At 51.2% G+C, this 24,896-nt stretch overlaps 6 protein-coding genes across 6 annotated transcripts; 2 read left to right on the top strand and 4 right to left on the bottom strand.

Moving 5' to 3' along the window:
- Positions 1 to 1,624: 1,624 nt before the first annotated feature.
- UCRPA7_32 (putative catechol -dioxygenase 1 protein) lies at positions 1,625 to 2,482 on the bottom strand (the record flags this gene model as incomplete). Its single annotated transcript, XM_007912630.1, has 2 exons — positions 1,625 to 2,326; positions 2,399 to 2,482. 2 exons carry the CDS (start codon positions 2,480 to 2,482, stop codon positions 1,625 to 1,627), a joined length of 786 nt encoding a protein of 261 aa, XP_007910821.1.
- A 4,315-nt stretch (positions 2,483 to 6,797) lies between these two features.
- Positions 6,798 to 7,679, bottom strand: UCRPA7_31 (putative opt family small oligopeptide transporter protein; the record flags this gene model as incomplete). Its single annotated transcript, XM_007912629.1, has 1 exon — positions 6,798 to 7,679. The coding sequence occupies one exon, from the start codon at positions 7,677 to 7,679 to the stop codon at positions 6,798 to 6,800; it is 882 nt and encodes a 293-aa protein (XP_007910820.1).
- Positions 7,680 to 12,089: 4,410 nt separating this feature from the next.
- On the bottom strand, positions 12,090 to 12,768 carry UCRPA7_30 (putative dihydrofolate reductase protein; the record flags this gene model as incomplete). The annotated part of the gene is made up of 2 exons (XM_007912628.1): positions 12,090 to 12,572; positions 12,631 to 12,768. The coding sequence occupies 2 exons, from the start codon at positions 12,766 to 12,768 to the stop codon at positions 12,090 to 12,092; spliced, it is 621 nt and encodes a 206-aa protein (XP_007910819.1).
- A 1,649-nt stretch (positions 12,769 to 14,417) lies between these two features.
- On the top strand, positions 14,418 to 15,876 carry UCRPA7_29 (putative a49-like rna polymerase i associated factor protein; the record flags this gene model as incomplete). Its single annotated transcript, XM_007912627.1, has 3 exons — positions 14,418 to 14,577; positions 14,763 to 14,953; positions 15,013 to 15,876. 3 exons carry the CDS (start codon positions 14,418 to 14,420, stop codon positions 15,874 to 15,876), a joined length of 1,215 nt encoding a protein of 404 aa, XP_007910818.1.
- Positions 15,877 to 17,445: 1,569 nt separating this feature from the next.
- Positions 17,446 to 22,503, top strand: UCRPA7_28 (putative atpase family aaa domain-containing protein 2 protein; the record flags this gene model as incomplete). Its single annotated transcript, XM_007912626.1, has 6 exons — positions 17,446 to 20,293; positions 20,384 to 20,391; positions 20,441 to 20,713; positions 20,767 to 21,604; positions 22,024 to 22,030; positions 22,143 to 22,503. 6 exons carry the CDS (start codon positions 17,446 to 17,448, stop codon positions 22,501 to 22,503), a joined length of 4,335 nt encoding a protein of 1,444 aa, XP_007910817.1.
- Positions 22,504 to 23,071: 568 nt separating this feature from the next.
- On the bottom strand, positions 23,072 to 24,169 carry UCRPA7_27 (putative short chain dehydrogenase protein; the record flags this gene model as incomplete). Its single annotated transcript, XM_007912625.1, has 4 exons — positions 23,072 to 23,389; positions 23,443 to 23,775; positions 23,859 to 24,019; positions 24,076 to 24,169. 4 exons carry the CDS (start codon positions 24,167 to 24,169, stop codon positions 23,072 to 23,074), a joined length of 906 nt encoding a protein of 301 aa, XP_007910816.1.
- Positions 24,170 to 24,896: the final 727 nt, after the last annotated feature.

The raw sequence follows: 24,896 nt of genomic DNA, 5'->3' as shown, positions 1-24,896 counted from the left end.
GGCCGCCTGATACTTACGGCGGTCCAGACGCAGATACAGCACAATCCGGAGCTCTCGATGCAGCAGTAAGGAGTTGCCAATTCATTGGCATAATGCTCAAGAAAATATATGCCAAAAGAAAAATCTCGACTAAACTTGCTCAAGACATATTTGACCAGCATAAAGAAGGACCGCAGAAAGAGCACCCTACTTTATATTGGCGGCAAGCTGCAGCTAATAAACTGGTGTCGACAGCCCATGGAATCGCGATACTGCATGTCAATCTGCTCTATTGCCACGCTGTAATCCTCTTGACTCGTCCGTTCTTTCTCTACTCGATCAACAGGTCCTGGCGAGAACGGACAGGAGTAGCCCGCCAATCACCGCGGATTGGCTCACGTATGGAAAAGTTCTCAGAAGCATGTGTCAAAGCTTCATACCAAACAATTGCGCTAGTGCAGATGGGATTTGAGTCCAGATACCTGCCGCAGCGCAACCCCTTCATCATGTAAGCGCAAGCCTCGAATTGTTGAATTGACAAGATCGAAAGCTTATCATGGGCCATAGACACTTCTTATTTGCAGCTGCTCTTGTCATCCTCAGCAATGAGTTTGCATCACTTCACAAGTATCCTACTTATAGCATCCATATCAGTCAAGCAGTATCTATCATGAGATATTGCGCAGAAAGTGATCCTCAAGCATCACGGCTGATCTATATTCTGACAACATTTCGGGATGTTGTCTCAAAGGTCGCTCCTCAGCCATTGGATGAAAGGATAGAATCTATGACACGGCCCAGCACAGCGGCTGCTAGTATACTTGAATCAGCGGGCGGCTTTTTCTTGGATCAACCCTCACGAAGCTCGACTCTGCAATCTCACAGGACCCAAACATCTCGAGAAAACTCACTTACCTCGGCAGATCCTGCGGCAACAAGAAGCTACACCTCGGCGACAGTGTCACCAACGACTACCACAGCAGTCCCTCAATCTTTTCCGGGTGTTGTTCACCCACAAGACCGAGATGAGCCGGCAGCGGAAGCCGAATTCGAATTCGAGACCCTCTGGCAAGGCTGGAGCATGCAGGCAAGCACCCATGGGCAGACAGGGCTTGGCGTGTCGGTGAGCCACCAAGTTCCGCCCTTAGTCCCGAGTCAAAGTCATGGCCATCGAGGGAGCTACGGAGGTTACCCTGTGCCGCCCGCCCCGAACAGCCAGCCGGGTGATGGTCTCAATGCTAGCGTTCCACTATACCCCCTCTCATTTCATTGATCGGAGGAACGATTCTGGTCGACATCGACATATTAATAGTGTTCAAATGGGTTAAAACGGATTTCACGAGGACAAAAAGGAAGATACCTTCTGATGGAAATGGGCCAGGGGCAATGGTTTTTTTTGTAAATGGTGATGGGGTACGCCATGAGCGGGGAATATGTGTACACATAGGTGAATGAAAAAGTATGTCATTATGTTCAAATATGCTATTATGCGGTCTATGAATCTGACAGTAATCTAGATTTCCAGTGCGGGATCATGCAGGTGGGCTGGTTGATGTAGAGCTGCAAGTCCCTAAAACTCATGGTACTTCTAGCATTGCGACGCCAGGGATGCTGATAATGTGGCCCCGAGGCCCCGAGTCTAACTTCATAAGTCTTCCCCAAGAACAAAGTCGTACTCCAAGGTCCATTTGGCGTGCTCGTCTCCTTCTCGAGGCACAAAGTCGACAACCAATTCCTCCTTGACCGCAAATACGGAGTCTGTCGTGATGTACTTGTCACGACTATCGAAGACCTGCGTCGTGAGTGTCCGGAAGCCGGGAGCCGAAACGATAAAATGGATGTGGGCCGGGCGATACGGGTGCCGGTCTAGCAGCTGCAAGAAACGGCCTGCTGGTCCGTCACTCGGAATGGGATATGGCGTCGGTCGCAAGGCGTACAGGCTGTATCGCCCATCGCCACCGGTCTGAAAGCGACCACGGAGATTCATCTCGGCCTGTGCATCATCCTGCTGCTCGTATAACCCATTGGGAGCCGATAGCCAGACATCGACGATTGCACCAGATATCGGCTTCTTCGAGCCAGAGAACACGCGACCCGTGATGAAGGCTGAGTCTCGTGCCGCTGCTTCTGCCCATGATTCATGGACTGTTACTATGGAGCTCCCATTGGGCAGAATTGGTGCATTCTCCCGGTAGAATGGGCCAAGGATGGCAGACGGCGTTACACCATCAGAGCTTGCTAATAGCTTGGAGGTGATCTCGTCAGAGAGCGACTCAAGCCCAAGAATATCACACAACAGTCCGGTCTCATTGCGCTTATCATCGGACTTCCGACCACACTCATTGATCTAGAACAAAGTTATTGTCAGAGCACGGGCCCTTCCATCGTTGACAACGAAGCTAAGAGACGGAGCTCATACCAGCTCAATGCCCGCCATCCACTCATCAATGGTCAGGTCCACCTCTCTGGCGAAGTCATGCAGATGCCGAATGAGACTCGGCATTATCTGAGCTAGGCGAGGCTGCGCTTTTGGCCCTGTGGCTGCAATGACCCGGCCCGTGAATGTCGGGTCATATTCGGGCGTTGAGGATCCTGTTGTCACCCCTGATGGCGCAGCTGGTCGACCGTTTGGTTGTTTTCCGAATCCCATTTTCGGAGACCAGAGGAATAAGAGGGAAAGTATGAGAAGAGAGAAGGACTCAGGACACACTCCTAAGCAAGGTGGTGAGGCCCAAGCGGGCTTTATGGACTCTAGGGATCCTCCTTCATGCAATGATGCCCCGAGGGTAGCTCTTCAACGGCAAGTCGCAGCGAAAGACCTGAGTCGGGGCACAAAAGAAGACGGCAGACACCCAACAGCACAACGGGTACCTACGACACTATGCCGCTCTTGTGACGCATTGCAGTCCGCCTATCAGAAACAGAATACTTATATCCGGAGATTCTTTTATGTCAATGGCCTGCGATTTGCCAAATCGCAGAAATAGCTGCGCGATACGAGGCCAAGCAAGTCAGACAGACCGCCAGTGGGAACCCGTGGCTATCATCTTACCCTCGTCAGCAGGCTCACTTCGGGCCCTAATTCGCCGGTCCCGGCCAATCCGTCACAGAAAGGCCCAGAAGTAAGAATGAAAAGGTGTTCGGAGAGACAGAAACAGCAAGACGGGCGCAACTAGCGTGTGGCATGGTCCTGGCCCCCTGCCACGGGCCACTGAAAGAGGGACGGGTGCTAGGAAGCGCAGTAGCGTACAGTTTCTCTATGGCGTCGATTCAAATTGTGGGCTGACCCGGCCAAGGGATGCCTACACGCGCGCAGCCGTAGTACGGCGGCGCAAGGCGTTTCAGCGGCCCCTCTCGGACGGGGATCCTTGGACCCGGTGGTCGGGGCGCCCATCAATCTGCATAGCGAGGTGGTCCTCCGTGCAGCCGGCAAGCAAGCGAAACGAAAGCGCTTCGCCGGATGCAACATCCGGAGGCCCAATGCAGCCTCCGAGCATATAGAAGAGAGTCAGGAGAAACACAAAAAAGAAATGCCTGCTTGTACTCTGAAGCAATGAGCAAAAGGAAGACACTCGAACAACGCTAGAGCAGGCGCGCATCATAGCCTCCACTCGGCCGAGCTACAGACGCGAGACGCAGCCCTCGCCGAGGGACTAGGGTACAAACAAGCGAAGGATTGTGGACTTGGGAGGGCAGCGACTGGACCCAAAAACTGATAGCTCAAGAGTGAGTGGGTGTGAAAGAAACAATAAAAGGTGACAGGCGAGTCAAGAGACAGTCAACAAAAGTCGGAAAATCAGGGTCTGACGTGCTGCTCTTGTGCCTGCCCAACGGCAACGGGTGTGGCTTCCTGCAGGCAAAAAACAGGGCCCTTGTGCGACCCTAAAAAAGCAATGTGATCCAGACCAGCGGAGTATGGGTCTTCCACGTTGCCTTCGAGAAGTGGCTGACTGCATCAGTCAGAAAGGCGGAATCCCAGCTGGTGTCGCTGGGATGAGGAATGAATGATGGCACATCGGTCAATACGAAGGGGGGATCATTCGCATGGATGACGTGCGTTAGCCTGGGAGGATCAGAAAACCCCCAAGTTTGTCCGGTCGGGTCGACGTGGCCAGAGTCTCTTGATTGATCGGGGCTGATGTGTCGATTTTGACCAGCTGAAAGTTGGACATGCAAGACACGAATAGTTTACTTCGAAAGATAGTGTAAGAGAAGAGGCCAGAGAGAATGGTATTTGGGGGCTGGCCTACTTATGCATGCGTATGAATCGCGATGTTGTCTATGCTGAAAACATGCTTAAGAGAGAGTCAGTTCCTTAAGCAACTAGAAACTATCTAACGTTAGCCCTCCCGCAACGAACCAACGGTGACACTAGCCTCTTGAACAGCTATGGATGTTCCTTGATTGTCCTAATCGGCCAACGCAGGTCTATTAGTCATGTATGACAATCACACTGAGCCTCCACGACACCTTCCTGAGAGCCCCATGTCTCCGATACGATGAGATGGGATCGAGGCAGCCCATGTTTGTCGGGCCTCAATTGGCGTTCGACATCCTGTACTCCGCATATGCACCTGCAGTGACTGACAGGGCCAACATATTGTGGCGGTCCCCGACACCCAATAGAAACGCCAGGAGGGGGATGCGACAATATCAAGGTTCGCCAAATGTTGTATATATATAGTTACATGTACAGGCAGCATTACATGAAGGATCCAGAATGAGGACTCTACCAGAAACCCAGTACTTCTCGTACATGACATATGATGAGCATAGTCAGACATCACCAAACTCCAGCCCAACCGACAATTTGCCGATCCCCTCGACAATGTCTCGAGTCATAAAACCCTTGTCTACCATGACGCCGGACCAAATATCTTGCCAGGCTCTACAGCCGCCTGGACAGCAGTATCCTGAAAGTCCATCGTCGATAGGACGACATCGTTGCCCCACCAGCTAGGCGGGTCTATACTGTTCAGTGTAAATGCGAAAAATATGACAAGCGTGCTCAGTGCAAGTCCCAAGTCTAGACCGGAGGACGTAAGGAAGTTCAGGCGGCTCCACCATCCGAAGTAACGATTGCGGATGAGGTACTGGAAGACGAAGCCGACAATTCCCCATGATAGGTAATTCAACGGAGATGCGGGAGGTATGAGACCCGCACCGCCGAAGATGACAGGGGCTATCAAAAATTTAATGGGAGACTTTGGCCACTTCTTTGCGGCGAAGTAGATTATGACCGGAACGATGGCACCAAGAATGAAGAACAGGAGCAGACCTGCGTAGATCTGACCAGGTGAGAACATTTTGGCCGGCCCAATGAGCCCCCAGATTACGGATGCTGGCTTTCATCAGTACGAGAACTACCAAAGAACTTGGTACTGCTGGTTTTGACTCACCAGCAAAGAAAACTCGCCCTCCGGGGCACGTGAAGTGTTCGCGTTGTGTCACTTCGCAAACCTCAGGGATGCTTCCCAAAGCAGCGTTGAGAACCGCAATTTGGATGAAACATGACAATGTCGTGGCCACGACTTGAGACATAAACATAGTCCTTGGGGGTATCTTCATATAATGCCCGAATTTGAGGTCCGAAACGAAGTTTAAAGCTTGAGACATCGTGATATATCCGTAAGTTTTGAAGCTGTTTGTTGGAATGAGATCATTATATCATTTTGTGGCGGTCAGGGCAAACTCACAGCATAAGAGCCAACGGCCTTCCTGGTTGAATGTAACCGTAAATGAACTCCGTCAGCACATTTAGACCGATTTGATTATCTGCTAAAGTTAGTGCGATATTCAATGCCCATTTTAACGTCTACTCACTGGTAATAGCTTGTATGATGCCAATCGGGATTGCGAAGAAGAACGAGATCCCGACTGCTAAAAGAAAGCTCCACCAAGCCAAGTTGGTCGGATAAGCGAGGACTGTAATGAATCCAAGGGCAAGAACCTAGTTGTTGATCCATGAGCGTATGTCTCTTATCCCAGAACAAGGAGAAACTCACGAGGATGAAAAGCGTCATGTACCACCATGTTGGAGCTTCGGGATATTTCTTCATCAACTTCATGTGTATATCTGGCTGCTCATTCGTGCTGTTCTTGTACTGCCTCCAAATGGTCTTACCATGATGAAGATAGGTGTAGACGATCAAGGATGTAATAGCAGCGAATGAGAGACCATACGACATGGCAAACGTCGTGCTGATGAACAATGGAGAGTATTTATGATACTCCTCCTCATTCAGCGTGAAGTCCGGAGTGAGAATTCTCGAGGTATTGTATCGTGCTCCTGTATTGTCATATGTGCCAGAATCGCTCATAGGCAAGAACTGGGCGTACCAGGCACCAGAATAGTGGAAAACGGAGCATCCTATAATGAAGAATGTTACAACACCGATAAGAGTGTTGGCGATAGCATGCCTAAACATGGTTAGTAAAGCCGGTTATTGTTGAGCAGAGCTGCCTTACCAAGGCGGGATCAGCGGAGAGCCCACGAAGCCAGCAATCTGAGTCCAGTCAAATGTGATTGGCAAAATTGACAGTCCAGTCGTGCCACCAAACAGCTGGTTTACGACCGGATTATTTGGAGCGATCCAAGTCGCAAAAGCAAAGACACTGAGAAATTGAGCCAAGAAACCAGGGATGAAGTAGTATACAAATGCACCCAAAGTGACGAGACCGAACCAGCGATATCGTGGCATGTTACCACCGAGTACTGTGGGGTCTGGCCTTTCATTGTTCTCGTACATGGCGTTCATCAGAGTTACGGAAACCAAGTTACCTGGCCAGATCATCGCAGCCGGGTAGACTTGAATGGATTAGTCGAGTGTCGACACTTTGAGGTAACGTATCTTACCGAGAAACTTCCTCATTATGCCAGCAATTCCATATCCAAGTGACTGAGTTGATATTGTCAACATGAGCTGAAATGGGATACCAAAATCCTGCTTGTAAAAAACCTTCTGGGCGAGTATGATGTCAGTAGCATATGCCACCGAGAAGGACACGCTGGCCATCACTACGATGATGGAATGCTCCTTGATGTTGAAGGGCCCTGGGTTTAGCGACCATCTCAAACCGAAGAAGTTGAACCTCCTCTTTGGCATAATCCTAGCCCACCCATGTCCTATTGGCCACGCGATGATCTGAGCAATCAAAGCACCAAGACCAATCGAAGGGGATCGAAGAGAGAACAGAGTGTTCATAGAAGCACCGACGCAGACAAGCACCAAGCCAATCGTCCAAGCCCTCACAGTATTACAAGGCACGTCTTCGTCATAGTTGCGGACGGCTGCTCGAACCTCGGGGTACGGTGAGTCCTCTCCTTCTTCCGTGCGCTTTAACGCCACCTCGTCGTCGAAGCTGGCCGAATCGCGGTCGAAGCTCTGTAGCCGACTGCTGTATTCATCCGGTAGGTTGGGATCTAAGAGAAGTTCGTATTCTGATCCTTCCTCTTCCTCATCAAGACCTCGATGGACACTAGACTCACCCCATTCTGAGAGGCGCCTCTTCAGGTCTTCCACAGGACTCAGACGACGTCCGGACGGAACCGGGTCATCGAACCGTGACACTGCGTGACCTGGGGTAGCCTCCAGCCCACTTGCCTCCGCGTCAATCTTTGGGTCCCAGTCCCGATCATCGTCTGCGATCCGGACTCGGGAAGTCGTGCCAGACAACTTCTCGCTGGGTGGTGTATCCATGTTGAACGTTGAGCCCGATGCAACGGAGAACGATCAACGATCCGACGACCCCAAAGATTGACATGAGCATGCAAGTGGGTGCTATATAAGGGGCTATCTAAGTGTCCAACCGAGCGGTCCAGGAGGGTGGGCAGACTAGAGCCAAGTCTGTCGATCCCAGACGCATATGAAGCAAGAGATGGAATATCCCAAAAGTCCGGGTAGAATAGCCTCCCGTGGGATAATCGTTCCACAGGCGGCGTGAAGTCTCTTCCGCGCCTCAAAGCCTTAGAAAGCGCCACCAAGGTGTGATTTGAGCACTAGTGACAGGGATCACAAAGTAGGGGTTGGAAGATCACCAACTCAGGACTTCAATTTGGGGTTGGGGTTTCGTTCAATCAGGTTCTTGGAACAAGAATAGGCGATAAGGGATGTTCTGCTTCGGGTAACTGGTGGTGAGAGTCGAAAGGCATGAAGCTATGGTGTATCAAGGAAGACAAGGTTGCCGAGTCTGAGCCGTGAGAATCAATGCATGGGCGGCTGGCGGAAGCGCTGGGATGAGCGGAGCTCAAGGACTGTTCCAGAGGTAAGGCTGGCGTTTAATTGACCGATGAGATACAGAAACAATATCTGCAACGCTGAAACCAACATGCGGCAGTGCTCAATGGCACGACTAGCGATCTTGGATAATCGGAGATGGGATGAAGATGAGGGTGCAGCAATACATCTGTGGTTCTGCAGCGCCGAGATGGGGCCACGTGTTGCAGGATTCCAGTCAGCCCGGCACACTGGATGCAACTCTGAATATACCAGAATCGACAGCTCAGTCACTCTCTGCCAAGGTTGAGCTTTGCGAATGAGTAGAGTACTCGATGTCGAGCCTCATGGACGTTGCACCTGAAACACCACAGTGAAGGGGTGTCGTGCGTGGCCTGGCCACTATCGATAAGGACCTCTAGTGTTGAGGGATCCTAGCGTTCCAATGCCCTGTGCCCCCACGTTCCGATGCCGTAAACACTTGCAAGGAAGAACTTGATGTGGCTCTTTGAATCATTCACGTCTATGCGAGGTGTTTGTGAAGAAAGCTTTCTGTCGCAAATGATGGAGATCCAGGAAGTTCACTCACTCCTGGTCGGGGCAAAGGACAATAGGGAGGAGACGTGGCGTTGGGTTGTCTTTGTCCAGCATCGACTGGATATTTCCGTATTAGTCCACCTCGCCTGCAGCGACCCGAGAGCTGGAGCCCCCTGTTACACTGACTTGATCGGAAAGTCCAGGCTCTTGGAGGACCCCTGGAGCGGCTGACAAGAGTGCTATTCCTGGAACGGCCTAGCGCATTATGACGATTTGCGATTTCTAACATCAACCTCTCACCCTCTTTCATGCTCCCAACTTTTACTAACATCCATGGCTGTGTGGCGCGGTGCAGACTGATCGATAAGTACAGCACCCTGGACATGGAAGCATCATGCGAAGAGTTGTTGTGACGGGCCTCGGCGCCATCACCCCTCTTGGGGTTGGCGTCCGTCGTTCGTGGCAACGCCTCCTGGCAGGCCAGTCTGGCATCGTCAGTATCACGAGCATCGAGCCTCGGAGTCAATGGAAAGGCTTGACCAGCACCGTGGCCGGGGTTGTCCCCTCGAGTGGCTCGGGTGAAGGGGTCTGGCAGCCCTCAAACTGGATAGATGCTACAGAACAGCGAAGGATGTCCAAGTTTACGCAGTATGCCATTGCAGCTACCGAGATGGCCCTAGAGCATGCCGGCTGGAAGCCCACCAACCCCGCCCACCTCGAGGCAACAGGGGTGTGTCTTGGGAGCGGCATAGGAAATCTGGACGAGATGTATTCCACCAGTTTGGCCTTTGACAAAGACGTGAGCTTGGCCGTGTGCCACCATCCAAGTCAACGGGAGTGAGCTAAGATCATAGGTAGGGTTATAAAAAAGTCTCTCCTTTATTCGTACCCAAGATCCTCATAAATATGGCCGCTGGCCATATTTCTATGAAGTACGGTTTTCAGGGTCCTAATCATGCGGCCACAACTGCTTGTACCACTGGCGCACACTCTATTGGAGATGCATCACGATTTATCGCCTTTGGCGATGCCGATGTGATGGTGGCGGGCGGTTCAGAATCTTGTATACACCCCTTGACTTTTGCGGGTTTCGGGAGGTCCAGATCATTATCTACAGACTTCAACCATGATCCTAGTGCCAGTTGCCGTCCATTTGACAAGGATCGCAATGGGTTTGTGGTGGGCGAGGGGGCAGCAGTCGTTGTTCTGGAAGAACTCGAGCATGCAAAGTCGCGCGGTGCCAACATCCTTGCCGAGTTGAAAGGCTATGGTTGCAGCGGCGATGCCCACCATATGACGGCCCCTCGAGAAGACGGCTCAGGGGCATTCCTTGCTATGAAACGAGCGCTGAAGAATGCCCAAATCAAGCCTCGCCAAGTCGATTATATCAACGCGCATGCAACCAGTACCGCCGTTGGGGACGCTGCGGAGGCCAAGGCGATCGGAAGCCTCATGCTAGGCGAGGACGGGGTCACAGACCAATCGCAAGTCACTGTGAGTGGCACCAAGGGTGCGATTGGCCACTTACTGGGGGCTGCTGGTGCGATCGAAGCTGTGTTCTCAATACTGGCGATTTCAGAGGTAAGAACATGCACTGAGGCATCTCATGCTTCTTGAAGGACTGTACTAAGCTCACAATGTGTAGGACGTGGTCCCACCGACCCTCAATTTACAGAATCCGAACGTTGGCACTGATTTCAACTTCGTTCCACTACATTCACAGGAAAAGAATGTGAACGTGGCAATTTCAAACAGCTTTGGGTTTGGCGGTACTAATGCAAGTCTGGTATTTTCAAAATTCAAGTAATTTAGACATCAAGAAACTATTATCAACAATGTACATTATCGGAGTCAAGAGATATCAGCCGCTATACCCCCTAAAAAGTGATTAAAGGATTCGGCGGAAGCCAAGGTAGGGAGACTTCACTCACATGTAAAATAGAAATAATGTAAAAGCAATACTTAGCCAATCTCAGTTGATTTGTCTCAAAAGAACTAAAGTGATATAAATAAAGGCTATTAGGCGCATATTCTTCGAATTACAAGGTTTGGGTGGTGATGCATTGACATAGACATAGGGCCATCACGTGTCTAGCGCGTTGCTCCAAAAAATTTGGGGGATTCGGCAATCTAAGATGTCATGACTGCCTCTTGACTTGCAGGACGAACCACATTGTGACAGTGTTCCTAGGCGTCGGATCAATCGTCCGCCCTACAAACGCTTTTCACAATGGCGTGCCGTGTATGCAGGCCGTGTCGCGACCTGGGGCGGCAACTTCGGCCGCTGGGTGACCTGCACTTCCGGACGAGCGCGACGGCGCCCAGCTATCGGATCGCCTTCGAGGCTGCGAAAGTACCCAGAAGGCATTTACATCAGTCGCCGACTTACAGGAACGATGAAGCGGCTGATTCATGGGGATCGAAGCTGAAGGATGCGATTGGCGGTGCCATGCGAAGAACCACACAACCATACCAGATCTTTGGCGCGACCGAGTCTATCTACAAGGCCTGCGCTGAGCCAGCGGCATACACAATATCGAAAGAGGATAGGAGGAATGGTACCGTCTCTACATTAGAAAGTGGCGAAGAGATTGGTGTTGGAGGTGGCATATGGCACGAGGGTATGCACTGTACCTCATGACCTTCGAACGTTTCGCTGGACCTGCGCTGATAGAACTTAGATTTTAAGCTCCTCCCGACTTTTAGCACATGGTCGCAAGTGACCATGCTGCATATGTACCTGATTGTCGTGCGATTACGATGCTTGGACAGAGAGACATACCAACAGTGGCAGCAACAATTGGTGAACCACTTTTTCAATGACGCGGAAGAGAAGATGGATCTCGTTCACAATGTCTACTCGAGATCAATCAGACAGAGATATCTTAAAGATCTCTTCACTACATGGAGGGGCAATGTTTTAGCCTACGATGAGGGCTTAGCTAAGGGCGATGCTGTTCTAGCCGCAGCTGTGTGGAGGAACATATTCAGGGCAAGCGAGGATGTCGATTTACGGTCCTTGGCGGCTATTGTGAGCTGGATGAGGCTATGTCTCAAGAACTTAGATCAGATGCAGGACCCGGCACTGCTGTATCATGGAGCCAGCGTATTCAAGTGGCCGGTCAAGTCAGAGCTGACGCTTGTCGATCGTCCATCGAAATTGCTGGATGGTCTGCTGGGTGACAAGACTCCTGCACCAGCCACTAACAGATCCACCTCGTGAAGAGGTATGTATTAAACTCAACTAATCTGTATCATATCTGTTGGGTACATGGCAGAAGCGGCATCTGTATGATGGTGTTCAAAATAGATATAAGGTGCATGATAGAGGGATCAGGGTTGCAATTCTGTATTATATTAATTTGTCCTCTCCCACATCTGGAACTCATATGAAGTGTCATTTTCAACCTGAACACCTTCTGGTACAGTTTCTCCTGCCCATGCATCTAGCTCTGCTTTCGATCTCTTGGTCCAGCCGGCGGTCTCTGTGTCATCTTTCAATGCTAAGGAGAAGTGCGTGTCGCACTCGAAGTCGGAGATGACCTTGGTCAGCATTATTCTCCGTGCCTCCTTCATCTCCAGTGCAGCGGCGTAGATCTGCGCGCCGCCAATAACGAAGATCCTCCCAACATGGCCATTGCTGTTAACATAGGAAATGGCCTGTTCCAGGGAGGAAGCTTTGACGGGATCGGTCTCAAGGCTGGCCGGCTCCTCAGGCGGTGAGTTGAATGAACGACTGATGACGATGTTCAGTCGTCCCTTAAGAGGCCGGAACTTTGGTGGAATACTATCCCAAGTCTTACGTCCCATGATCACGGCGTTCATTGCGGGGGCTTCTCCCTAGTTCCTTATGAGCACTATGAAGACGTTGGGATATTTAAAATTCTAGTTCGCTCACTTGAGGCGGAAGCCGTTTTGTAATGCGCGCGAAGTAGGCCATCTCCTTCTTCAGCCCTGTCCAGGGCAAGGTTCCTCGCAAGCCAATGCCCATGTCACGGGTGGCTGCGAGAATGAGGGTCAATTCATGTGGAAGCATGGCTGACTGGCTTTCCTGGTCAGACGTTGTCTTCGCCTGCATCGTTGAGTTCGTTAATACTCGATTACCATACAATGCGAGCTCCTCAAGTGTACTGCGGATCTCATCTCAGCAGGTACGACAGAAGACTGTCCAAGATTTGCTCCTAACGTTCGCGTTCGACGCGTTGCGGTCAGGGTACTGGAGCAGCGCTAAAGCTCTGGGAAGAGAACCCTTCGCGCCTGTAAGCTTTCGAGCCGTCGCCTTACACTGCGGTGGCTGCAAAGTCTATCAGCTCCAAAATGCCCTGGAGCTCCAGTGGATGACGTTTGGGTCGACACAATGGGATGTCTGGTCCCATAATAAAAGGCGTAAATGGCTTCTGATTGGATGTTGGCTGCGGGGTACGCTCCATAACTCGTCAGGTGACCTAGCCCTCCTCCCACGGCCTTACAAAAACCTTGGGCCTTGCTGTGAAAACTTGCACACAACATCTCAACTCTCAACCAAGCAACTTCTCGTCCACGAACAGGTAAGCGCATCACCCTTCCCGGCAGTTTACCCCGAATCAATTGTATAGCACGTTTTTTGCATTATCGATTGTTACGGCACTTCCTTCATCATGTTGTTCTCGCCATGTCGCGTGTCCTGCTATATTGAGCTCTTGAAGCTAACCCCACGCTGCTGCAGTCGTTCAAGATGAGAGCCAAATGGAGAAAGAAGCGGGTTCGCCGCCTTAAGCGCAAGAGAAGAAAGATGAGAGCTAGATCGTAAGTTTAATGCTCCTGATTGCCATAGTCGAGATCCCAGCTGACCACAATCTGTTTGTAGCAAATAAACACTTCGCCAGCACTCAACCTCAATCAGCTCTAGCATCTAAGCTGGCCGCCATCATGGCAATCACCAGACCCGACTAGTGCAATCTCTCGCATCAGTGTTGTCGGCATTACCTACCGCTTGCCTCGTTTGGGAAGGATCGGATCTCTAGAGGTTCCCGGACCCAAGTTTTAGTGGAAGTGAAGCTAGGAATTCTGAGGACGCGCAAGTCAGGCAATTTGATGGAGCCGTATTGGAGTGGGAGCTGTCTCGACAAGTTCGAGGTTGAGACCACCTGGACTGTGTTTGCAGGACGGCATTGGAAGCCAACTGGTCACCGAATGTGGTAGAAACGGAGCTTAGCATCACACATGACAAATGAACGGCAGTTCGCTTCTGACATGTTATTTTCCCTTGCCCGCTGTGATGCTTCCAATTGTGACGTAACTGCATGTAGTGCAGAAGATTCGCTTTATATCACCGTGTTGCTGGCTATGACGAGGTTAACTACTGTTCGGAATGTTCAATGGCTTGACATTGAGATCCAGATGTCTCGTATCTGCCTTCTCGCGACAGACAATTAGTACGATTGAGACCAGGCCATTATACACATGCAATGAATGGCTGCTCAAAGCTCATGGCCGCAATCAAAGCTCTTAACATTCGAGGTGGGGTTTGACCGCCTGCAGATTCTTGGTGTGGGTGGGTGGACGGCAAAAAACTCGCTAGGGTGGTCGGTCTATGCCGGCCAAAAAATAAATTTTGGGCGGCCCAGAACACCCGCCTCCAAGCCTCAACTTCGAGGTTGACATCTGCCAAACCATGAAGTGATTGCGAAGACTCGTCCCGCAATCATGACAGAACACAGCACGAAGAAGCGCAGGCGCACAGATGACGCTTCGGTACTCAGTAAGAAGAAGAAGAAGAAGACGTCTAGGGACACCGCAGGCCCGCAGCCTACCTCGTTCAAGATCTCCTCGATCGTTAAACCACAGTTCGCTCCCCCGATAATAGGTAAGTTAATTTTCCCAGTTCTGGAATTTACGGTCAACAAAGAGCTAAAACATGGACAGCAACCTCTCCTGGACTATGTCTGCCCGATTCTCTCGCTTTCAACTCCTACAGTAAAGCTCGAAAACCCTCGAAACAGCGAAAAAATGAACCAGCTACGCCCAGTGAGATGCTGCTGCATTCGTCAGCGCACACGACGGTGGACTACACAGCAAGGGAGGGCAAAGGTGCCGATGCCCTGCTAAAACACTACATTGGCGTATTCGACCCAAAGACTGGCAAGATGCAGGTCGTGGAGGCCAAGAAGATGGTGATACGGGGAGTGGTGCGAGCCAAGCAAGCTACGGAAGAGGAGATGGTACAGAAGACTGCTACAAGTGTAAGGAAGCTATCGCTCGCACGGCCATCGTCAACGACGTTTCTAACAAGCTTCACTAGACCACGACCGACTTGCGGAATGATCTCGGCCAGGCTTTCGGTACGAAGAAGGCGAAGAAGGCTATCGCGGCCATTACGGAGAACGCCATTGCACCAAGACGGAACGCGGACGGCAGCGAGCCTGCGCCGCAGAAGCTCGGAGCCGCAGACCTCGCGTTAATGGAGACCATTAAAGAGTCGACAATAAGCGTGCCGACGAGGGAAGCGCTGCAAGCTGTGGTTGATGCTGCCAAACCTATTCCCAAGGGCAACTTCGACGCAGACGAGATCCAAGATGTCTACGTCCCTGAGGAGATCATCGGCGAGGAAGTGTTGAAAGCCATCCCTGTCAGAGACTGGCAAGAGGCGATCAAGAACGCCGAGGGGGTACAGGTCCGCTCCCGCTTTGTCGCACACCGTATCAATAGAGTAGGAACGGACGACAATGCGGTGCAGAGACTGAGGGTTTTGAGGTACCTGCTGTTCCTCGTGATCTTCTGGATAACTACGAAGCAAGGTAGGGAGCGAGGGACAAGGGAGATCCTAAAGAGGGACAAACTCAGGCAGGAGCTGTCCCCTGCTCCCGAGGTTGTGATCGAGAACATACGCAGGAAGTTCTCGGAGAACGGTGTCATGCGTAAGTTCCACATCGACCTGCTAATGACACACTGCTGCGCCTTTGCCCTCATTCTCGATAGCTTCGATCTGAACACATGGGATCTCAAGGAGGATTTGAAGCTGGAGCAGAAACAGCTTAATCAGTATCTGTCGGAGATCGGAGCCCGTACGAGGATATCCAAGTCGGCTGAGCGGACAGACCACATGGCGAAGCTTGCACTACCACTTGTATTTCCAAAGATGAGATTACAGAGACGAGGTAGGTAGGCATATGGAATTTTACGAGACGAGACCATGATGAATCAGGACATACAATAGTGGAGTGCATGTGTGGTGTAAGCGGGGGTTGAGCTGGGCCTGCTCACCAGCTTAGGTGTTTGAGTAAGACTCAGATATCAGACGCTGCCAAAGGTACCGACCACACTATAGATCTGCAACACCAAAAAGAAGGTTGCAAAATTACAAGCAGTCTTCAAAAGAGCAACCTAAATAATCGGATCTTGCCAGAACCCTAAGAGCTACTGCAAAGAAAACATTTCTAGCAGACCTATTGAGCACAGAACGGAGCCAACGGGGCTGTCACCGGGTGGGTTGACGACGGAAGCTTGTCGGAGCATGCTTACCGTCGTTTTTCATCCTGCTTGCCCGGGCTATGTCGCCAGACTGCTTGCTGGCACAGACCAACCAGGTGAAATGTAATGCAATGCCATGCCAGTGCAATCCAGTTTCCCTTTTTGGACCCCGAACCTGTCGGCCGGGCTGGTCCAAGTCCAAGGGGCCGATCTTTTGTCCTCCCCGCCTCCCGCCTTCCATCCCGCATCGCGCACTTGAGCCGCACCACGCCACGTGGAGTCCCGAGAAGCTGGTCCCCTTGAACGCAGATGACGAAATTTCAAGATTGATGCTTTACACATTTCCCTTTTCAGTAATCTGTTTGTCTTTTGGTGATAGCACCTGCGACTCTGGCATTTCTCGATAACACACCACAATTGGTCTTTTTCATATATATGAGATGCATGCAGTGTAATATGACATCAATTAGAGCAATTGTAGACAACTTCAGTTGATGAACATGTATGACCCTCACAAGTGTTTGGGTGTCGCGACCCATTGTCATTGTTTTCCAAGATGATTCATTTTTTGGAGTTGCAAGCTGTTGTGCTGCCTGGGAAGCTCGGACCATCGCTAGATCCGCCGTCGTGATTGGTTGAGCACGTGCATTGAGTCCACTTTTCCGTGGGCTCGCACCGCGAAAGGACGCGCCCGCTGACACTCTCTGCTCTCTCCCCTTCGGAACGTTTTGCCCTTCACCCAGATTTTCCCCCCAAAACTGTCAGTCCGCGCAAACAAGTATCCGTCGGCCTTCGTCAAGGTTGTCGAAAAAGTCGGGTGCTTCATCGACAAAGCACTTCGGCTCATCGACTTGACATTTTCATTGCACGAGTCAATATCGGGGCACCACTTTTTGGTCTCTCGCTGGACCACCCTTGCTCTCCCCCATCTAGGAATCATCTGGGCCCCCCGTCAAATACACCCACCTTGGCCATCGTCAACCGCATCAGCCGTCAGAAGACAATGTGAGCGCAGCCCTAAACTTGATATGACGCATCATCATAGCCCTTTAGATTCGCCTTTGGGTCCTTTTTCTGCGACGCATTCATTCACCCCGAGCACAATAGCTAACACACCATTGTATTAGCAACAGCTTGCCTCTGCGCCTGTCGACTGTGTCGCTAGCGATCCGTTCTCATGCCCATCCATAGTAATTGATGTACGACTGAAACTTGCACCCATCATAAGACATCATCACAAGCTCTATCAAGTGCAACCGCGACAATGCCAGTCAAGCGCAAGAGGGATATCTTGGACTTCGATCCAAACAAGTCTGATTCTGAGGACGAGAACTTCGACCCATCCGAAGCCAGACCTCGGCGCTCCTCCAAAAAGAAATCCAGCGGATTCAAGAGCAAGAGCTCCAGCTCCCGCAGAAGACACGCAAGATATAACGGGTCTGATATTGATGACGACGAGGAACTTTCCGATAGTGAACAGGAAGACTCCTTCGAAGAGGAAGAGGAAGAGGACGAGGACGAGGATGCGCCTGTAAATGCTGCAGGTCGCAGAACAAGGAAAGCTGCAGCTCAGCACCAGAATTATAAGGAGAGCAGTGATGACAGCGTAGTTGAAGATTCTGATGCTGGTGCCGATGATCTGGAAGATCTGCCGAAGAAGTCGACACAGCGTCCTAGCAAGATTATCATTCTGAAGACAAAGCCTCAGAATCTGCGTCCCAAACGCGGTGGTAAGGAGCCGGCACCCACGTCAAACCCAACACGTCGCATGACACGCCTGCGAACCGAAGAAGCTGAGGAGGATCTCGTCGAACTCACTACGAGTGGCAGACATGCGCAGCCAGCTAGATCTTCCAAGAGCATGAGCCCGGAGGCGGCAGCACGTGCAGCTAGGGCCACGCGTGGCGGCAAAGGCTTGAAAAAGCCTGCTGCTACTCCGATTGAAGAGGCGACGCAAGAAAGCAGTGCTCAGGCTGACGCGGCTGAAGTCCTCAAAGCCGAGAATGAAGAAAATGTAGAGCCCGAGGACGTAGCTCAAGAAGAGGTCGTTGAGGGCGACGTAGCTGAGAATGAAGATGTGGAAATGGAGGATGCTGAGGCAGATGAATTGCAGCAAAATGCACCCGCCGAAGAGGAGGAGGACGATGATGATGCCCCGATCACGCGTCGTTCGACACGAACACGGGGAAGCTTCGCTGCTCCTGCTGAGGTTGAGGAGGCAGATGACGAATCTGAGAACGGCGGCCCGAAGACACGACGACTCACACGCAGATCTGGACGTCAACAGAAAAAGAGTACTCAAGAGCCTAGTAGCGATTTTGAGCCGGGTGATGAGTCGGGAGATGGAGAGGCTTCTGAAAAGGGTGTTGAGAACAACGATGACGACGACGAGTATTCCAGTCCCCAGCCTCGACGCGGTCGCGCAACTCAAGCCAAGCTTCGGGGAACGAAAAGGCGACGCGGCGAAGATTCTGGCGAGGAGGAGATCGAGTTAGACAAAGATGAAATGGCCGAGGAGTTAGAGGAGCTTCGACGAAGTTCGCGCTCTCGCGCACGCCGTCGTCGGTCGCCGTCTATTGTCTACGAAGAGCCTCTTTCGAAACGGAGACGGACTGCACCTGTTGACTACACAATCAAGCCTCTAGACCAGCTTGTTGTGGAGCAAGATGATGACGATGATGAACCTGCAGCCACCCCTGCTCGCCGCAAGGGCCGTAACGGAGGCAACACAGCTTGGGAACGACCACTTGTCTCAACCTTTGGCCCCTTTGGCGGAACCGAACGATTTGGCTCGATCCTTGGGGGGCCTTGGGGTACTGGTGCGACAGGTGGTGTTGAGTCTGATAGCAGTGATGATGAAATGGGACCTAGGCCGGGTCCTGCCGGTCTTGGAGGCACTCTAGGCATGACTCCAACGGCTGGCACAGCCCCTGGTGCGTTCCCAGTCGCTGGGCAGCCTTTCAACTTGGAGGCCATCACTGGAGCTGGAGCCACTCCGAACGTTGGCAAGATTAAGAACCAAAAAGCCTTTGCAGACGCAGACCCACTTGGAGTCGACATGAGTGTTGACTTCAGCCAGGTCGGCGGTCTTCAAGGTCATATTGACCAACTGAAGGAGATGGTTCAACTCCCTCTACTCTATCCGGAGCTATTTGCTAAGTTCCATGTCACACCGCCTCGAGGCGTTCTGTTCCATGGTCCTCCAGGAACGGGTAAGACTTTGCTTGCCCGAGCTCTTTCAAATTCCATTGGTGCTGGCGGGCGTAAGATCACCTTCTACATGCGCAAGGGTGCTGATGCACTTAGCAAGTGGGTTGGTGAAGCTGAGAAGCAACTTCGACTTCTCTTCGAGGAGGCCAGAAAGACACAACCAAGTATCATATTCTTCGACGAAATTGATGGATTGGCTCCTGTTCGGTCTAGTAAGCAAGAACAGATCCACGCATCAATTGTCTCGACCCTTCTTGCCTTAATGGATGGCATGGATGGTCGAGGACAAGTCATAGTCATTGGCGCAACCAATCGTCCTGACAACATTGATCCTGCGCTCCGGAGACCTGGTCGTTTTGACCGAGAGTTCTACTTCCCCCTTCCAGACGTTGAAGGCCGTCGCTCCATCCTGGACATCCACACCAAGGGGTGGGGTCTGTCCGATTCGTTCAAGACCGGACTTGCTGAGAATACCAAGGGCTATGGAGGTGCTGATCTTCGAGCTCTCTGCACGGAGGCTGCACTCAATGCAATCCAGAGAACTTATCCCCAGATCTACTCGTCGAAAGAAAAGCTCATCGTGAACCCCGACAAAATCACTGTTCATGCAACAGATTTCATGATATCAATCAAGAAGATGGTGCCGTCTTCTGAACGCTCGGCTGGTTCAGGTGCAGCACCATTGCCGAAGCCTATCGAGCCACTCTTGCGGAGCCAATTTTCCTCGATCGAGAAAATCTTGAAGGATGTCCTCCCACGCAAGAAGAAGATCACTGCTCTTGAAGAAGCTATGTTTGAGCCACATGACGATGCTGATCATGGCTTTGGTCGAGAAAATATGCAACAAGACTTCGAACGAGCTCGAGTTTTCCGCCCACGGCTGCTGATTACCGGCTTGCCAGGTATGGGACAAGGATACCTATCTTCCGCCATTCTTCACCATCTCGAAGGTGTCCATGTACAAAATTTTGATTTGCCCATTTTGCTCTCAGATGGCCGTGTAAGTGCTTGGAACCTGCAATGGCAAACCAATCGCTAACAATTAACAGCCTCTTGAACAAGCCATTGTAAGTCTATTTACAGAAGTCAAGCGCCATAAACCAAGCGTCATCTACATACCCAACATTGATGCTTGGTGCGCGACTGTCGGAAGTATTGCTGTGACTGCTTTCATCACCATGCTCAGGTCCATCCCGCCGACTGATGCAGTACTGCTTCTTGCTACTGCTGAATGCGAGGCAAAGGACATTCCTCAAGAAGTTGTGAAGGACTTCTTTGGTTTCTCCAAGAAGAACCGGACAGAGATTAACCGTCCGAATAGAGTAAGAATCCTTTTCCAGTGCACCCATGGCTGTCCCAACTGACCTTGCTTCAGGAAAACCGTCTGGAATACTTCACCAATATCGTCACCCATATCAGGAAAACCCCGGCCGAATTCCCAGACCCTTCGCATCGTAAGAAGAGAGTGCTTGAAGAGCTGCCAATTGCGCCTCCCCCACCACCCAAGCCACGGTCCAAGGCCGAGCTTAAGGCTGAACTCAAGAAAGATCGACAAATGTTAAATGTCCTCAAGGTGCGGCTGCAGCCCATCATGGATCAAATCAAGAGGAAGTACAGGTCCTTTAGGCAACCAGTCATCCCCTATCAGCAGATCAAATACCTGTTTGATGAAGCGGATCCCAACTTTGTCCGACCCGATCTCATGGAGAACCAGCTTCGTCCGTTTGAGATTGCGAAAGACAAAGACGGAATCGAAGGTCTGCGAGAAACAGCTTCAGGCAAGTTTTACTACAATCTAGAAATTGTCACTATCGAGGAGCGATTATCGAATGGTTACTACGCCCGACCAATGGACTTCTACAAGGATATCAAGGCAATGGTGAACGATGCCAAGAACACTGGCGACCGAGAACGCATTATCAAGGCCAACGAGCTCATCAGCAATGTGGACGTTGATATTGCGCAGGTCGAAAATGACCTAGGCGGTGCCGCTATCTGGGACGCCTTATTCGAGAGACAGAAGGAACGCGCTCAGAGAGCTGCAGAGAAAGCGAAGAAGAAGTCTGCTTTGCAGTCAATTGTTGATATTGTGCAATCGGACCTTGGCACCGGCCAGGACAGCGACTCCCAAGTTGGTCCTATCAGAGTTGGTGCGCCAGTCCCGACTGTCAACACGGCAGCTCGGTTCCAGGTCATGAGTCCTCTTTCGAACGGTAATGGACCGGATTCAAATCATCTCAGCAATGGAACCTCTGTTCCGTCAAGGCCCACTGGAGAAGAGACTAATGGTGATGGTGACACACAGCCCAACTCGCAGATGCGGCCACCTCATTGGAACAAACCCACTGATTCGGCCAAAGCGACCATGGGTGGCGCGACTCAGATTTCCCAAGTGTCTGCGCTCACCTCTCTTCCCCCTGGAGTGTCTCCCTCTGCAGTGATCAATGAAGCTTCGACAACGAAGACCTCAGATCCTTCTACAAACCCATCATCGGGGCACTGGAGCACGCAAGCCACGAATGGATTCCACAGCGATGGCGTTGAGCATGGTAATTCGCAGCTACCCGACACGTTACCAATGGACATCTCAGGCCCAAGCCAGTCGGATTCCGGTAACTGGTTGCACTCACAGGCGCATGGTATACTCCATGGAGATATACAGCCGAACCTAGCCGGACGTAGTGGTCAGACCAGCCCGACTTCATCGCAAGCTCCTGGGGAGAGAAGAGCTTCTAAGTCACAGGCACCAAGCATGGCCAACATATTGAATGATCCCGTGTCGGAGAATTCGTCGTCAATCCGTCAGTCGGGCGAATCGTCGGCATCGAGCCAGCACCTCGTTGTCCTGAACGATGGACAGGTCCAGAACTTCCTCAACGACTTGACGGAGCGGACCTCAGGCTGCACGATCGAGCAACTAGAACAGATCAACCGTGAGCTGATGGATGAAATTTGGAATACCAGGGGTGAGTGGAACCGCATGAAGGTTCTCGGAGAGTTGATCAAGGTCTTTAATGAGACGATGGCGGATATCGAGGCGATGCAGGGCTTTGCCCAATCCAGCCAGGAGGAGCGCGACTTTGCATATGCTGGACAGTACGGATACAGGTGATGATCTTGGGTGTCGGCCAAGGCTGTCCGTGCTACCAAAAATTTGTACTATCCTTGTGATATTTTAGATCATCATGAACACCCATGTGCCTTCTCTCATGCGTCCATGGTTGCAGCCAGCGTGTAATATACTTTATGACATAAGAGAGCTGCTGGGATTTCGTCGGCTTGGCTTACTATTTTCTGATTGTGCATTGCTGTTGCCACGGAGTGAGCGTAAATAGGCAACATCCAATACTGTAAGAGGCCGAAACCTGGGCATCCCTATCAGGTGCTACATCCACGATAACCTTTGGCACATCTTAAGGTCATCTGATCAACCTATCGTACGGCCGTAGTAACCACCGCGAAACTATGCTTGACAACCTTGTCGGTTTCCTCCATCCAGACTCTTCGCTAGGTTCAGCGTGCTATTGAAAAGCAGAAAATCGTACATTACATCTACTCTTACGAAGTCTTATCATTATTACATCGTCCAGAGCACTGCTTTTCGAGTATACCAAGTCTAATCAAAAGCCTAATCCGTAGAATGAGCTAGCGACAGAGGACCAGGACGTTGGCTTCCTTCTTCAGAGCTTGGGGCCCTTTTGAGAACTCTCATATCGCTTGCCTTCATCATCCTGCTCTTTTACAGTCAGGTCTGGCAGTTCCGCCGGCATTATCCGTCGTGGAGAAGATCCCGGAATGACCGAGTACTTTGAAAAGTCCGTAACACCAGCGTGCTCTCTGAGGAAGTCTTCGTCCAGCTCGAGCTTCCCATTGACGACCGAAGCAGGCGCTTTCAGCATTTCAAGAATAGCATCAGAGAATATTGTGGCTTTTCGCAAGTCTCTTGCCTCATCAGGGTTCTTGCTGGTGAACTGCCCCGTAGCTGCCGACTCGATGGCCTGAGAAAATGTGTTGGTACCTTGATTCAAGTATACTGAGTTGAGATACGTACCACAGCCGGCCAAATGCTCGTGATGGCCATGTTCTTGAGGCCCTGCCTCTCAAAGTCCATGGCCAAGCCCTTGGTCAAAACGCTCATACCAACCTTGCCCATAGCGTAGGCGGTCTTGCCCCGGAAGAAACGGCTGTAGATGGGCGGACTGACTACAATGATCCGGCCCGTCTTTTCTTTCTTCAGACGTGGAAGTGCCGCCTGTACGGTTCCGTACAGCCCTTCTATATTTACGCGCTGCATGAGCTGGAAGCGCTTCATGGGTGTATCCTCCACTGACGCCCACCAAATGGCACCGGAGTTGTAGACGACAACATCAAGCCGGCCGTACTTCTAGAGTTGCTTGTTAGCTTGTGGCTTTATGAAAGAGGGACGGGACAGCTTGCCTCGATGGTCTTGTCAATGAGCTGCTGGACGCTGGCAAAGTCCCTGGTGTCTACGGCAATAGCCGTAGCATCTCCACCCGCGTCTTTGATCTCCCTTTCCACTGTGCTTATTGTGGATTTGGAGGAGTTTGGGTCAGGGGGAAAGGGCGTTGTCTTGTCTGCATCGCTGGTGGACTTTGCAGCCACGACCACTTTGCGACTTTAGCACATGCGTATCATGCGGGATTGGTACTCTGAGTTCTCATACCTCTGTAATCGCTCTTTGCAAGGTCGATTGCGATCTGACGACCAATGCCTCTCGATGCTCCGACGACAAGAGCTACCTTCTTTGGTGCAGCCATCTCGCTCCTCTAATCTTCACATTGAAAAAGCACGATTAACATTTGAAAACAGATCCTACGCCGGCCAGCTTATTACATAGACTGTCCCATGATACCGTCTCAGCTCGTTCGCCGAAGTATGGGGTTGGATTAGTGATCTGTAAGTTCCTCGGGATGTGTGGGGTAGCGCATTTTAGCTGTACTACATAGGAGCTAGATGTCAGTGGGTGTCTTAGCTGCTGTCCAGATGCCGAGGCTAATTGACAACCTACAGTCAACAACACATTTGGCAAGCTTACCGTAATCATCAAGAGATAACAACAGTTAGATATTTCATGGACCAGACACTTGTCATCATACCTGTTCGTAATCACGTCACACAGCTTCATTTATAATTGAGAGCTGGATACAGGAGTCGAGATGGGCGGCCGAATTGATTGCTACATTGATCTTGGTAGGTTGAGTACCTGATTCGCTTGTGATTTTGTGGTGGGCAAGCTGCTAACCACCAATTTACAGCATCTTTCTACGGCTACCTTGCCTTCACTCAATTGCTTGACAATGAACATTTACTGAATGCACACTCTGTGAAAGTAGAGTAAGTTTGTGTATCAGGCTCAATCTTCCGGTCCTAATACTAAACAACTACCAGATTCCATCCTGTCCTCTTGGGCGCAATCAACGCCGGCTCTGGTGAGCTTGCTCGCCGCAAGATTTATTGAGATCGTTCATGAGCTAACTCATCGAA

This window comes from Phaeoacremonium minimum (genome assembly GCF_000392275.1).
Source record: "Phaeoacremonium minimum UCRPA7 unplaced genomic scaffold PA7_03_scaffold_3, whole genome shotgun sequence".
NCBI lineage: Eukaryota > Fungi > Ascomycota > Sordariomycetes > Togniniales > Togniniaceae > Phaeoacremonium > Phaeoacremonium minimum.
This window is presented reverse-complemented; position numbering and strand designations above follow the sequence as displayed.